At 57.0% G+C, this 12,661-nt stretch overlaps 1 protein-coding gene across 6 annotated transcripts in view; it reads left to right on the top strand.

Moving 5' to 3' along the window:
- DAB2IP (DAB2 interacting protein) overlaps window positions 1-12,661 on the top strand; it is a 180,374-nt gene that overhangs the window by 51,604 nt on the left and 116,109 nt on the right. For 2 of the 6 annotated variants that reach the window (XM_059657764.1, XM_059657762.1), the window contains exon 1: window positions 10,146-10,392. The exons of 2 other annotated variants lie outside the window; for them this stretch is intronic. In XM_059657764.1, coding sequence (XP_059513747.1) covers window positions 10,269-10,392 — 124 coding nt within the window. In that variant the 5' untranslated portion in view covers window positions 10,146-10,268. Of the gene's footprint in view, window positions 1-10,145; window positions 10,393-12,661 lie in introns of those variants that run through there. 2 more of the 6 variants (XM_059657760.1, XM_059657758.1) reach the window with 1 other exon arrangement.

The following is a 12,661-nucleotide window of genomic DNA, read 5'->3' as shown; positions in this document are numbered from 1 at the left end:
CTCTCCCCTTCCTGGGCCTCGGTCCCTCCTGGCTGGTCTGTGCAGACACTTTGGGTGGAGGTTCTCTAGTCTCCCTTGTGCCAGCAGTGTTGCGAGTGCGTCCCCAAGCTGGCCGTGTCCCTTCAGATGGGACTGGGTCCCTCCCAGCCCTGTAAGGAGACACCAGGCCTATCGGGGCTGTAAGGGGATACTTTCATCAGCCCAGGATGTGGTGAGGTCACAGGGCACAGGGACCAAGACAAAGGGGACCAGTCAGGGCTGCTGCCCGGCCTGAGCTGACCCGCTGGACCTCAGGATCTAGATTGCGTTGGGGAGCCTGGGGAGGGAGGGGAAGCGGGGTGTCACTCTGGAATGGGACCTGGGCGAATTGGGTGTTCTCCGTCCATTCTGAGCCCGGTTTGCCCGTCTGCACTGTGAGGTTTGAAATCCTGCATTTTAACACGCTCCCTGGGGGACACAAGTGTCTTTAATGCCTGAGAACTGGGGTTCTGGGCCATCCCCTTTACACCAGTGGGAACAGGGACCCAGAGGGGGTGTGGAAGACATCCAAGTCACTCAGCAGGCTGGGACCCAGTGCCATGCCTCCCTGGGGCCCACAGGGGGCAGGCACAGCCCCGGGAGCCCTGGAGGCTTGGGCCTCCCCAGCCAGGCTAGTGCTCCCCATCATAACACCTGGGCCAAGATAGACTTTGTCCTGGGCCCCCACAGCCCGGCAGGGGGCAGCACCTGCCAGCACCTCCTGAGGGCTCCAGGCTGCTCCGAGGGCCTGTGCCTGGGCCTGGCAGAGAGCGGGAAGGCAGGTCTGTGCGTGCGCGGAGCCTGTATGGGGGTGTATATGAGGGAGGGGGCACCGGGAGGACACAGGAAACATGAGGTCAGAGAAAGGTCCAGAAAATTCTGAAGCCACCTTGCAGCTTCTTGGGGCAGATGCCAGAGAGGGAGAGGAGAAGGCCATCGTGACAGAGAGGCTGTGTAGAGGCCTCTGTAATCCAGGCTGCTTCCCCAGGGGTCTTGATAGGACTAGGATCAACTCAGAGTCCCACCCATGTCCCCTAGGCTTTCTACCAAAGGGGGCTGGGAGAGATGAGGGGGTGGGGCTGAAGCCCAGACTCCAGCCCTGACTGCCCTACTGGCTCCCCTTGTTGTGCCTGTAATAGCTTCATCTGCTGCTGGAAACAGAGGGAGGACCCAGGGTGTGTCTGAGTGACCTCGACCAAGTCCCAAGCCCTCCGAGCCCTGGTTGAGGGTGGGATGACTGCTAGATCTCTCAAGGCCTCTGCGATGCTTAGCTGTGGGAAAGAAGCTTCACTTTCAGACTTTCTGAGAACAGGGGCCAGTTTGGTAACGAGCCCCCTGTCATCAGAGGTATGCCAGACAAGGCTGAGTGAATTTTACTTAAGCCTTTGCCTGTGGTCCTGGACCATCCCTCCATATGCTGACTGTCTTTCTATGTTAATTTTTAACACGAGGAGAGCCACACCTGGGTAAAGGGACAAGTCCCCAGCTACGGGGGGAGCCTGGCTGCTCATTTCCAGGATGACCTTGAACTTGTTTTCCTTGGCCCCAAACTTTCAGCTACTTCCTGTACAAGCAAGCGCAGAAATTCTAGGGCCCCAGCCCTTCCTCCTCCCCCTGTTGGAATTTCCAGACAAAGTGCTGTTCCCAGAGTGGGGGCAGGGCCAGCATTGTTCTGGTGCTCAAAAGGAGTTGAGGGGTGACATATTGCAGAAGCTACACTTAATGCTCACCTACACCTTAGAATGCCAGCTATGGGCTGGGTGGGATCTCCAGGAAAAGTCAGTAAGTTCAAAATCATGGCTCTGGCACAGGCTGCCCCTCCTTTAACACCTGCTGTGGCTCCCATTTCTGTCCTGGACTGGGCACAGAGGCTCTGAGTATCAGTGCCCGAGGGTCCGAAAACCCACCCAGGCCCACCCCATTTTATAAGAGGGGGAGCTGGAGCTGTGATGGGAGGGGACTTGTTCAAAGGCATTTCTTCATCCATTCATTAATTCCGTGCCAGTGCCCTGCAGAGAGTCTACATTTACAGCCTGCCTCCTGACCAACCTCAGGCTGCTGCTTGAAAGTCAACTCTGCAGCCTGCTGTCTGCAAACATGTCTCGCAGAGGAAAGCGCAGGGCCGGAGATGTGAAGTCTCTTGCTGCTAGTCCCACAGCTGCCCTTCTTGAAAAATAATGGGGGCTTTGAGCCCAGCTTCCTCCATTCACCTCATTCATCACATGTTTATTGAGTACTGTTCTATGCACATGGGATATGGCTATGACAGGCCTAACAAGGCCCCTGGTTTCATTAAAGTTTGGGGGAAGACAATTAGTGAACAACTGAATAGACAGATAAGATAGTTTCAGGAAGTGATAAGTTGAAGGAAATAAAACAGGGCAATGGGAGAGGGGATTGGGGCAGAGGCACTTGAGATAAGGTGGCCAGGGAAGGCCTCGGAGGGTGTGACATTTGCGCTGAGGCCCGAGTGACAGGGAGGTGCTGACCATCTGAAGACCTGGGGTTAGTGTGTGAGGCACAAGGGACAGCAAATGCAGAGGCCCTGAGGTGAGACTACGTTTGGCAATTTTAAGGATTGGCAGGACCGGCTGAGTCTAGATTAGAACCATCTTAGCCAGTGACTCGCTGGCAAGCTCTTTTAAGAATGTGGATTCCGCCCTAACTGGTTTGGCTCAGTGCATAGAGCGTCGGCCTGCGGACTGAAGGGTCCCAGGTTCGATTCCAACCAAGGGCATGTACCTTGGTTGTGGGCACATCCCCAGTAGGGGGTGTGCAGGAGGTAGCTGATTGATGTTTCTCTTTCATCGATGTTTCTAACTCTCTATTCCTCTCCCTTTCTGTAAAAAAAGCAATAAAATATATATTTTTTTAAAAAATTTGGATTCCTTGGGCCTACCCACCAAGATTTGGATTTGGTGATGCTGGGGAGCCTATTTCTGAACACTCCCGTGTAGTTCTTGGGTATCCAGCCTTGTCCCACTCCTGCAGGCCTGGGTCATAGAGCCAGCCCCTCCCCTCCTAGCTGCAGAGTGAGGATCAGAGAGGGTTGTGACTTATTCAAAGCCCTGCAGCCAGGCCTGGAGCTCAGATCCTCTGCCTCCCAAGCCAGGGTTCCTTCCTTACCACTTTACTTCTCCTCTCTGGAGGGGCTGCCTCGGTCTCACCCCCACTTGGATCTATCTCCTCATCTCTTCTCCCCAATCTCACTCCTCACACACCCTGCACAGTCTGCTCCCAGGGACCACTCCATCCTCTGCTCCGGCCACAGAGTTCTACCTCCTCTCTCAGCTGGCTGTCCTGCTGTCTCCCCCTCCAAGAATACACTTCTCTGCCCTCTACCCAAGGCAACTCCAACTCAGCCTTCTAGCTCAATGCCATTGCCTCTTCCTCCAGAAAGCCTTCCGGGACTTCCCCCTCTCCTGCATTTCCTTTGTGGACTTCACATCAGAGGGGCTCAGCCACTCTTCCCAAATGCTGCTACCATCTCTCTCTGTCAGTCTTACTGGAGCCTGCTCTGGGCTGGCATCTGTGCTGACCAGTTCTGGCTGTCCTGCTCTCCAGGAGCCCACGGGCTAGTGGGAAAAGAAATGGCCTGGAAGGGGCAGATGTTGACCAGTGTATACTGTCCACAGGGCTTTGATTCACTATGCTATTTGATCTTCCGCAACCTTACAAAATACTAGTATCATCATGCCTGTTGTATAGGCGAGGAAACAGAGGCACAGAGAGGTGAAGTCACTAATCTGGGGTCACAGAGCCACGGTGCTGGCTCCTGACTGTGAATCTTACCCTCTCTCAGCTTCCTTCCTAGGAGCTGGCTACTGGATCTGTTCATCTGTCCTCCTCACTGGGATCTGCTGGGATTGAGTAAGGCCCGTCCCCCTGGGACCCAGGCCAGTGCCAGCCATGAAATGGTTCACAGATGACCAGGCAGGCCTGCCTGGGAAGGAAGGGGCTCTCTGACCTCACACTGGGACCATATGTCACCCCCTCTGGTGGCTGAGTAGGCGTGGAGCTGTCTTCGCCCTTCAGCTGGAAGGGGAGGAAGAAGCCTGGAGACTTGGAGTCCCTGTCCCGGGCCCGGGTGGGAGGAGGAGGGCGGTGGGTCCACCTGGAGCTTGGCAGCGTTTCTGGGTCAGGGCAGGGAGAGGAAGTACATGAAGAGAGTGGCTCCAGGCCTGGCCATCTGGGCTGAAATGCCGGCTGCTAGTGTGGGGGTGCAGAGGGAAGGGCCAGGCTGGGGCCTGGAGACTGGATCTCAGCCTCCTCCAGCCACAGGATTGGAGTCCTCAGCTTTGGGGGTAGCCGGCCTGGAGTGGAGGCTCAGGGTACCTGTGGGCAGACTATATTAGGCGTTCTAAGAGGGGCGGTCCAGGTAATTGAGGGAGGAAAGTGGGTCTTGGCAGCTCTGTTTGGGACTGACCCCCAGCTCCCATGTGTGACCTCAGCCAAGCCACTGCCTGTCCTAGGCTCAGTGCCCCTGTGCAGGGAGCCATGCTCTTCACGCTGGATGGGAGGGGAGGACGGGAGAGTTGATGCCCCATCCCCAGCTTGCCAGGCTTTCGGCAGGGTCCTCCAGGCTCATGGCCATCTGAAGGGCCTCAGCTTTCCCGGTCCACCATCTACTCTGACAGTCTGGATTTTATGACAGGCTGTTGACATCTACAAGGGAGATGTATGTCCCCTTTTCTGGACAGCGGGAAATGTCTAGATCCTGATGGAATCCATGGAGGCGGGCAGGGCAGAGATATCACGTCTCTGAGGCCCAGAGATGCCAAAGCGCCCCGAGAAACACAGCGACCCTGCCGAGTGGCCTTCTGCCCCTGTTAGAGCCCTGGCCTCCCCCAAGGCCTCACACCCTCAGCTCAGGTTTGGGTGACTTGATTTTAAAAAAAAATTTTTTTTTAAATTGATTTCAGAGAGGAAGGGAGAGAGAGATAGAAACATCAACGAAGAGAGCGAATCATTGATTGGCTGCCTCCTGCACACCCCACACTGGGGATCGAGTCTGCAACCGTGGCATGTGCCCTGACTGGGAATCGAACTGTGACCTCCTGGTTCATAGATTGGTGCTCAACCACTGAGCGGCCGGGCAGGGTGACTTGATTTAAAAAACGCTCACGTGCCCAGAGGCTCTGTCTGTGTGTGTTGAAATGTTCATGCTTGACTGGTTCCCCAGTTCCACCTCTGTTCAGGGGCACAGAGCCACCCAAGCCCCAGCTGGGTGTCATTACACTCGCTGGTGGCTTTAGAGAGGAAGCCCCTAGGGCAGTGATGGCGAACCTATGACACGTGTGTCAGAGGTGACACGCGAACTCATTTTTTTGGTTGATTTTTCTTTGTTAAATGGCATTTAAATATATAAAATAAATATCAAAAATATACATCTTTGTTTTACTATGGTTGCAAATATCAAAAAATGTCTATATGTGACACAGCACCAGAGTTAAGTTAGGGCTTTTCAAAATGCTGGCACACCGAGCTCAAAAGGTTCACCATCACTGCCCTAGGGGGTGGGGCTGGGGCAGGGGAGGCAGTGGACTCCGGGCTGGGCCTTGAGTGCTTGAGTGTGACCTCACAGGGCTTGTCTGCGCTTTCTGCTGTGTGGAGGGGGCCCCCATTCCAGCCTCCCCCATCTACTGAATAAAGGTCCTACTCCTGGTCCGGCCTCATTCCCGGATGAATGGTGGACTCAGGAAGCTGTCATTGCCTGCCAGATGGGCCACCTCCCAGGGCAGAGGCCCATGACCTTAACCATGAATGATCCTGCAGCATCCCCACTCACACCCCTGCCCAGAGTTCCAGCTACTCCAAGGTTGAGATCTGCCTAGGAGGCGGATGTATACAGGACTGTCTGGCTGGGGACTTCCTGGTCACCACTGCCCACCTTGTCCTGACAGGAAACCTGACAGGTCTGAGTCCTCCAGACACCCATTGTGTGGGGCCTGGTGTGGGCTCTAGTGTTTCCCCTGTTAGGACATCAGTCCCTCTCCACCTCCTGCTGGTCCTTGTCAAAGCTGTGTCTTACAGAAAGTTCCAGGCTGTTGCCCCTCCTCCATCTCTACATTCAATCCTGTTTCAACCTTAAGACTTTTCTCTTTCCGCCCTGCCTGGGTTCAAATCCCGACTCTTAGTGCAAGCCTTGTGACCTTAGGGAACTTACTTGCCCTCTCTGTGCCTCCAATATTTTCTGTAAAATCAACATGGTAACCATCTGCCTCATAAAATGCTGCAGGCAGGGTCTAGCACACAGTACATGGTGAATAAAAGTTATTGGCATTAAACTCAAACTTCACCCCCAGACAAACCTTCGGAGGCCAAACTTGTAACCTTCCTATGTGAGCAGTCTTGCACTTCTGTGGTCCCCTCCAGGCATGATCGTCTCTCCTCCTGGGGGAAGTCTGGTGTTGGATAACTGGTGCTTGTTGCTCTTTTTTCCCTCCTGCACAAAAGGGTCCCCTCAGGAAAGACCAGGCCCTTCTGCTCTGTGTTCAGTGGAAGAAATGGGTGATCTGCCCTAATACTGGAGGAAAAACTTTTCTTTATGGGCAATTTAAGTCTTTTCAAAGGTAATTCTGGCAGCAGGCCTTTTGCTCCTTCCTCACTGGCTGTCAACCTAACACCCCCAGTGCGATGTGAGACTGCACTGGGCTGGCCCCCACCCCTGCGCCGGGCAGCCCTCCTGCCCCAGCCCTGGCCTGGCGTATGGTTTACCTGGACTTCCAGCCCCACTCTCAGGCCACCCACCGCCTCCTTCCCAGCAGGGTGTCATTCTTGTCCAGACACCCGCATGCTGCTGGTTCTCTGCCCAGAGGGAAATTGTGTGTGTCCATTTCTCCCTGATCATCTCCTGTGTCCTCATTATTCAAACCAACTGGTGGGGTGTGGAGGGCTTGGGGAGTGTCTCTTGTTGGGGCTCAGACTTGTTTAATAAGGGGATGTTTGAGCGGGAGTCCGGAGGGATACAGAGGAGCTCACCAGGTGGGTGCAGAAGGGACGGTTTAGTGGCAGCCATCTGACCAACAGGGCAAAGGCTGGAGGCGGGATGAGCGTGGGACCTTTGGAAGCTGAGAGCAGAGAGATCAGGTTGGGTGGATGGGGGTGGATACAGGGGTGCTAGGTCCTTTTTGGTTTGTGGGAGTTCACTTTTGGAGGCTTTGGAGGGTCAGTGAAGGTGGTTGTTGGGGTCGGGTCAGATCTGATTTAGCCTGCATAATTCCAGGCCCATCCAGACCCTCTGAATCAAGAGTCTTGGGGGAAGCCCAGAAATACATATTTGTAATGAGCTGGGGTGATTTGGAGGCTCAGACTTGTGAAGGTTGCAACCTTGACCCCCACACAAAGCAGTACTCGGGGGAGATGGGAGCTGGGCCTATTCTAGAGCCTTCCTGAAGGCAAGACCACTGACAGACTATATCAGTCCTGGCCCGAGGCATGCCCCCCGCCTTTCACCTCTCATGGATCAGCACGGCTTGGCAGGGGTCTGTAGCAGAAGCAGTGTGTGTGGGGGGGCATTCTCCGCTGCCCCTCCTCCAGTCTAGGCCGTCTCCGGAAGGGGCTGCTTCTGTTTAAAGGGAGGAGGCCACAGGGGCAGCAGGAGGGGGTGGGTGGCTTGTTCCACAGCAGGATTGATTCCAGATGCTCTGTTGGGCTTGCAGGGAGCAGCCTTTGTCTGCCTGCCTGCCCGGGGGTCCTGAGCCAGGAGGAGGGGCAGGGAGCCCAGGCCCCTCTCTCCTAGCTCCTGCCCTGCCCCCTTCCTGCTCAGCACCCCAGCGGGGACCTACTTCGGTGGTTGGCAATGCACACCCCACCTGACGCTTCCTTTTCATTAGCTGACCCTCTTCCCTCCATAAGGCAGATAGGCTGGCGGGCCCATAGCTTCTCCTTGTGGGCAGGGAAACTGAGCCACAGAGGACTTGAGAAACCCAAGCTGAAGGAGAGAGACCATAACAGACTTTCGGAGCCCAACTGTATTTACAGATGCGTTCTTGAGTTCCTAGCTACTTCCCCCCTCCCTCCACACACACATACGGAAATCTGCTTGTTGGGGGGCCCAGGCCAGGAGCAGTTGTCCCCACCACTGTTGAGCCAGCTGGCAGGAAGGCTAGACCCTGGCTGATGGGGGATTCCTGATCTGGGACGGGAAGTGGTCCAGCTGAACTCCAGGCCCTGAGCAGAGAAGACTGTTGCCCCCAGGAAGACTGAGCTAGACTTCCTGGGGGTCCTCCACCCACTGGACACTGGTGGGCCCAGCCGTGGAGGTTGTTCATTCCCGGAAATACAAGGGTGGGCAGGGGGCTGCGGGAGCCCCACCTGAGTGCGGAAGCTCAGGGCTGGGGAGGAAGATGAAGACTCACACTTGCCTCTGGACTGAGGGCCAGGGTCCAACTCTTCCCGGGAGCCTCTGCACTTATGAAAGATGCTCCTTGCAATGTCTACTGTTGAGAATAAGCCAGAAGCAATGCTTAACTCAAAGGGGACTGATGGGTTGCAAGCCCTGTGGTTTTCCATCTTCCCCAGGGGTGGACCAGTACTCTGGGGAGAGAAGCCGGGGGAGCTGATAGCTTTGGATCACCCTGTGTGGGTTTGGAGGAGCTATATACCTCCTGCCCCTCCCCCCTGGGTCCGGGGAAGGCGCCTGGCTTCCAGCTGTGATCCCGGCTTCTTCTGACCTGGGGGCCCTCCCCCTGACTGAGGTAGCAAGGAAGGGGGCTACCTTTGTGAGGTGCAAAACCCGGCCTGGATTCCTGCCCAGACTGCCCGGCCCCCTCCAGTGCCTCACCTTTTCAGCTAGCTGTTCTGGAGGAGGACATCAAGACCGCTTAAGGCACCCACATGTGGCTCTCCCACAAACACACTGGGAAGCCCTGGGCTAAGACCACTTGCCTTTGTTACTTTTCCCAGCGACTGAGGCCGGTCAAACCTTTCAATCAGGGCCTCGATCTCCCTTTCAGTACTTGAGGGGGATAGAGCTCAGGCAGGTGATTGTCTGAATAATTTAAAAGATAAATGCAGCTGTGCAGGTTAGGGAGCGCTGGAGAGAGAGAGAGAGAGAGAGAGAGAGAGAGAGAGAGAGAGAGAGAGAGAGAGATGCCACCCAGGGCCAGGAGAGTCGGGAAGGCTAGAGGAGGTGGGCCCGAGGATGGACTTTGGCCAGACAGAGTAAAGCCAGTGCTGGGAGTAGGGCAAAGACGGGTGAGAAGTAGGGGAGTGGGAGTGGGGTCTAGAGGTGGTTTGGTTGGGGCCAGGTAGTTGGAACCTCAAATACCAAGGGAAGTTGCTTTTGGACGCTGGGGAGCCAGGGAAGGTTCTTCAGCTGGGGAGTGAGTGGCATGGAGAAAGCTTTTCAGCAAAAGACTAGAGCTAGTTGGCATCGTCCCTTCCCCCAGCCTCAGTTTCCTGGCGCTGCAGTGGTAAGGGTTGTTCTGCCCTGCCCGCAGGCCTGCCAGGGCTGCAGTAAATGCCCGTGGGACGAGACTTCACAGCATCTGTGGGGTTTTATTTGGGGCCCATCTAGATCAAATGAGGGCAAAGCCTGCTGGATACACATTATGTTTTCTCTACTCTTGGTGTGTTGGAAATAGGTACCATGATTTTAATTACATTGAGAGTATATCAAACGGGATAGTTTTTAAAATGTAAAGACTGCGTGAAGGGAAGTCTTTTTAACCTGGGGCAGCGGCCAGTGGAATGGTGTCTGCGGGTCGATAGGCAGCCTTGTGGGCTGGTGGCAGAATCGGGCCCCATGGCTTCAGCCTCATTTGGACCCTCACTGAAGGTAACCGGCACCGGAATACAGTGCCCCTCTGGCCGCCCCCGTGCGCCCTGGCCAGTCCCGGGGAGCGCGCACATGCGGGTGTGCACCCTCCCGCGGAAAGGGGCACCCAGGACGTCCGGAGTTGGGTATTGGTGCTCAGGCGCGGGTGACCCTCCTGGGACCTGCCTGGGGTCCGGGGCACTCCAGGCCGCCTCGCCCCGCCGACTCCAGGCCGGGATTTCTCCCGCACTGACTTTTCGGGCCGGTGCCAGCCGGGCCCCGGTCCCCGGCCCCCGTGGCGGGGCCGGCTGCTCCGGGGAGGGCGGGGGCAGGAGGAGGAGTTTGAGCGACTTTGTGGGGCAGCCTTGGCCTCGCGGCGGCCGCACCGGCGCGCGGGGAAACGCTGGGACGCCCGCCGGGCCGGCCGGAGCGGGTGATGGGGCCCGTGTGAGCGCGCCCAGGCCCGGCCCGGTGCCCGGCGGGCGGCAGCATGTCCGCGGGCGGCAGCGCCAGGAAGAGCACCGGGAGGCCCTCCTACTACTACCGGCTCCTGCGGCGGCCGCGGCTGCAGCGACAGAGGAGCCGCTCCCGCAGCCGGACCCGGCCCGCCAGGGGTAGGCGCGCCCCGACCCCTGACTCCCAGGGCCCCTACCGCCACTTGCCCACCTGATGCCCGGGGATGCCACGGACCCTGGGATTCCCTCCCCGCCCCTTGGCGTGGCTCATTTCTGTGTTTGCTTGATGCTCGTTCCCCCAGCAGCTCCCTTCCTCATTCTCCCTCCGCAGTGGGGAAACTGAGGCTCCAGGCCGTGGGTAGGGAACGGGAGATGGCTCCGGGCTTCTCTTCCTTCCACCTCGGAGATCGCACCTCCTGCTCCCCTGTGCCTCAGTTTACTCAGCAGCTGGGCAGTAACGCTGAGGGGCCCTGGGCTTTGCCTCCACTGCCCTGGCCTCTCAGCTTCGCCCCGACCCCCACGTCCTCTCCGCAGGGACTTCGCGCTCCACCTCCTAGGTGGAGGGACAGGTGCTTGGACTTCAGGGGACCCTGTCCCCAGGGGTCCTAGGTTTCCAAGGAGCCTAGGCTTGTAGGACTTATCTGGGACCCTCCCAGTGGGTGGGCGCCACCTCCTGTGAAACGGAGTTTCTCTGTTTCCAGCCCTGGAGGCTGGACGGGAGGGGAGGAGGGGGCGGTTCAAGCAGCGTTTTCTTTTTCCAGTAACTGGATCCTCAGCTGGAAACGGTGTGATTCAGGGGGCTGCCGGCTGGGGGGCGGGGGGGGGGGGGGCGGGGGGCGGGGGAGGGGGAGGTGTACTTCCTTCCACCGCTGGGAGAGAAGGAGGAGCTTTTAGAAGCTGCCTGGGAGGCCTGAGTCCTGGGCCAAGGCTCAGGCCCACGGAGGGGCCCACGGTGCCCACGGTGGGAGGGAGGAGGTGGGTTGGTCGCACCTAGCAGAGACCTGGGCCGAGGTTGCACCATCAGGTTGTCTTGGGAAGCGGGAAGGCTGGCTCGGTGCCTGCTCGGAGAGGTGTGTGAGCAAAGCTGTGCTTGGAACCCCCAGACCTGGGATCAGATCCCCACCCCTCCAGGTGCTGGTTGTGTGGCCTGGGCCCACGGTGTTTCCCGTGGACCTCTGTTTGCTGGTCGCTTGGAGCGTAAATGAAGCAGACAGGCAGTAAAGTTCATTTGCTTCCCCCCAGAACGGTGAAGACTTTTCCCTTGGTCAGAGCTGGGCAACAATATACGGGCTTCCTCAGGAAGCAGGTAGTTCCTGAAGTAGTGACTCCCGGTGCCTGGAGGGGTTCACGTTGAGGCTGGGAGGTGTGCCCAGGTGAGTGCTGGGCGTTCAGTCCACAAGGGTCTCTCAGGGCCTGCGATCCCTCCCCTACTCTTGCCTTTCTTAAAGGGGCCTCGGCTAGTCTCTTCCTCCAGGTTTGGTCTGGGAGTCTGGAAATCTGGGTTCAAGCTCTGTGATTTTGGGCAAGTCCTTTCCCTTTTCTGAGCCTTAGTTCCTTGAACTGTGAAAGGGGGCTAGCAGTATGTGGAGGATTTCATGAGAAAAGGAGTTCATGCTGTGAGACATGGTAGGTGTACAAATGCCCAGTTATGCTTGAGCCACTCCATTCATCCTGTACCCCCCGCCCCCCTGCTCAGTGCCCCGAATGTCGTTTCCCTCCACTCTTTTTTTTCATTGATTTCAGAGAGGGAGGGAGGGAGGAAGAGAGAGAGAGAGGGAGAAACATGAGTGATGAGAGAGAATCATTGATTGGCTGCGTCCTGCATGCCCCTTCCTGGGGATTGAGCCCGCACCCAGACATGTGCCCTGACTGGAATCAAACCATGACCTCCTGGTTCATAGGCCGATGCTCAACCACTGAGCCATGTGGGCTGGGCTCCCTCCATTCTTCACCTCAGTCTGGTTCCACCCTTGACCACAGAGGCAGAGAGGACTGGAAGTCCCCCTTCTGCTCAGCTGACTGGGCTGGAGACAGTCAACATGTCTGGGTATCGCCGGAGCCTCAGCTCCCAAGCCCCGACTGTGCAGGAGCCCCTCATTGTGTCTCAGCCTTGAAGGAGCTCAAAGCCTGCAGGGAGTAGGGAGGAGATTGTTGCTGAACAGAAGTTACAACTGGGGAAATCAGGGAGGCCTTCACAGAGGAGGTGACATTTGGGTTGGGTCTCATAAGTTGGATAGGATTTCCCTTTGCGGAGGGAGTGGTTAAATTAGAGCCAGATTCAAGCCTCAGCTCTGCACAAAGCTATCCTTTGGCCAGTTACCTCTCCAAGCCTCAGTGGCCTTGTCTGGTAAATGCGGGTAGTGATGGCAGGGTGGTTTAAGAAATGAGGGCAAATCAAGGAAAGTTGCAAGTCCATGCTGCCTGGGAC

This window comes from Myotis daubentonii, chromosome 11 (assembly GCF_963259705.1).
Source record: "Myotis daubentonii chromosome 11, mMyoDau2.1, whole genome shotgun sequence".
NCBI lineage: Eukaryota > Metazoa > Chordata > Mammalia > Chiroptera > Vespertilionidae > Myotis > Myotis daubentonii.
The sequence above is the reverse complement of the archived record's forward strand: the minus strand, read 5'-3'. Positions and strand labels throughout refer to the sequence as shown.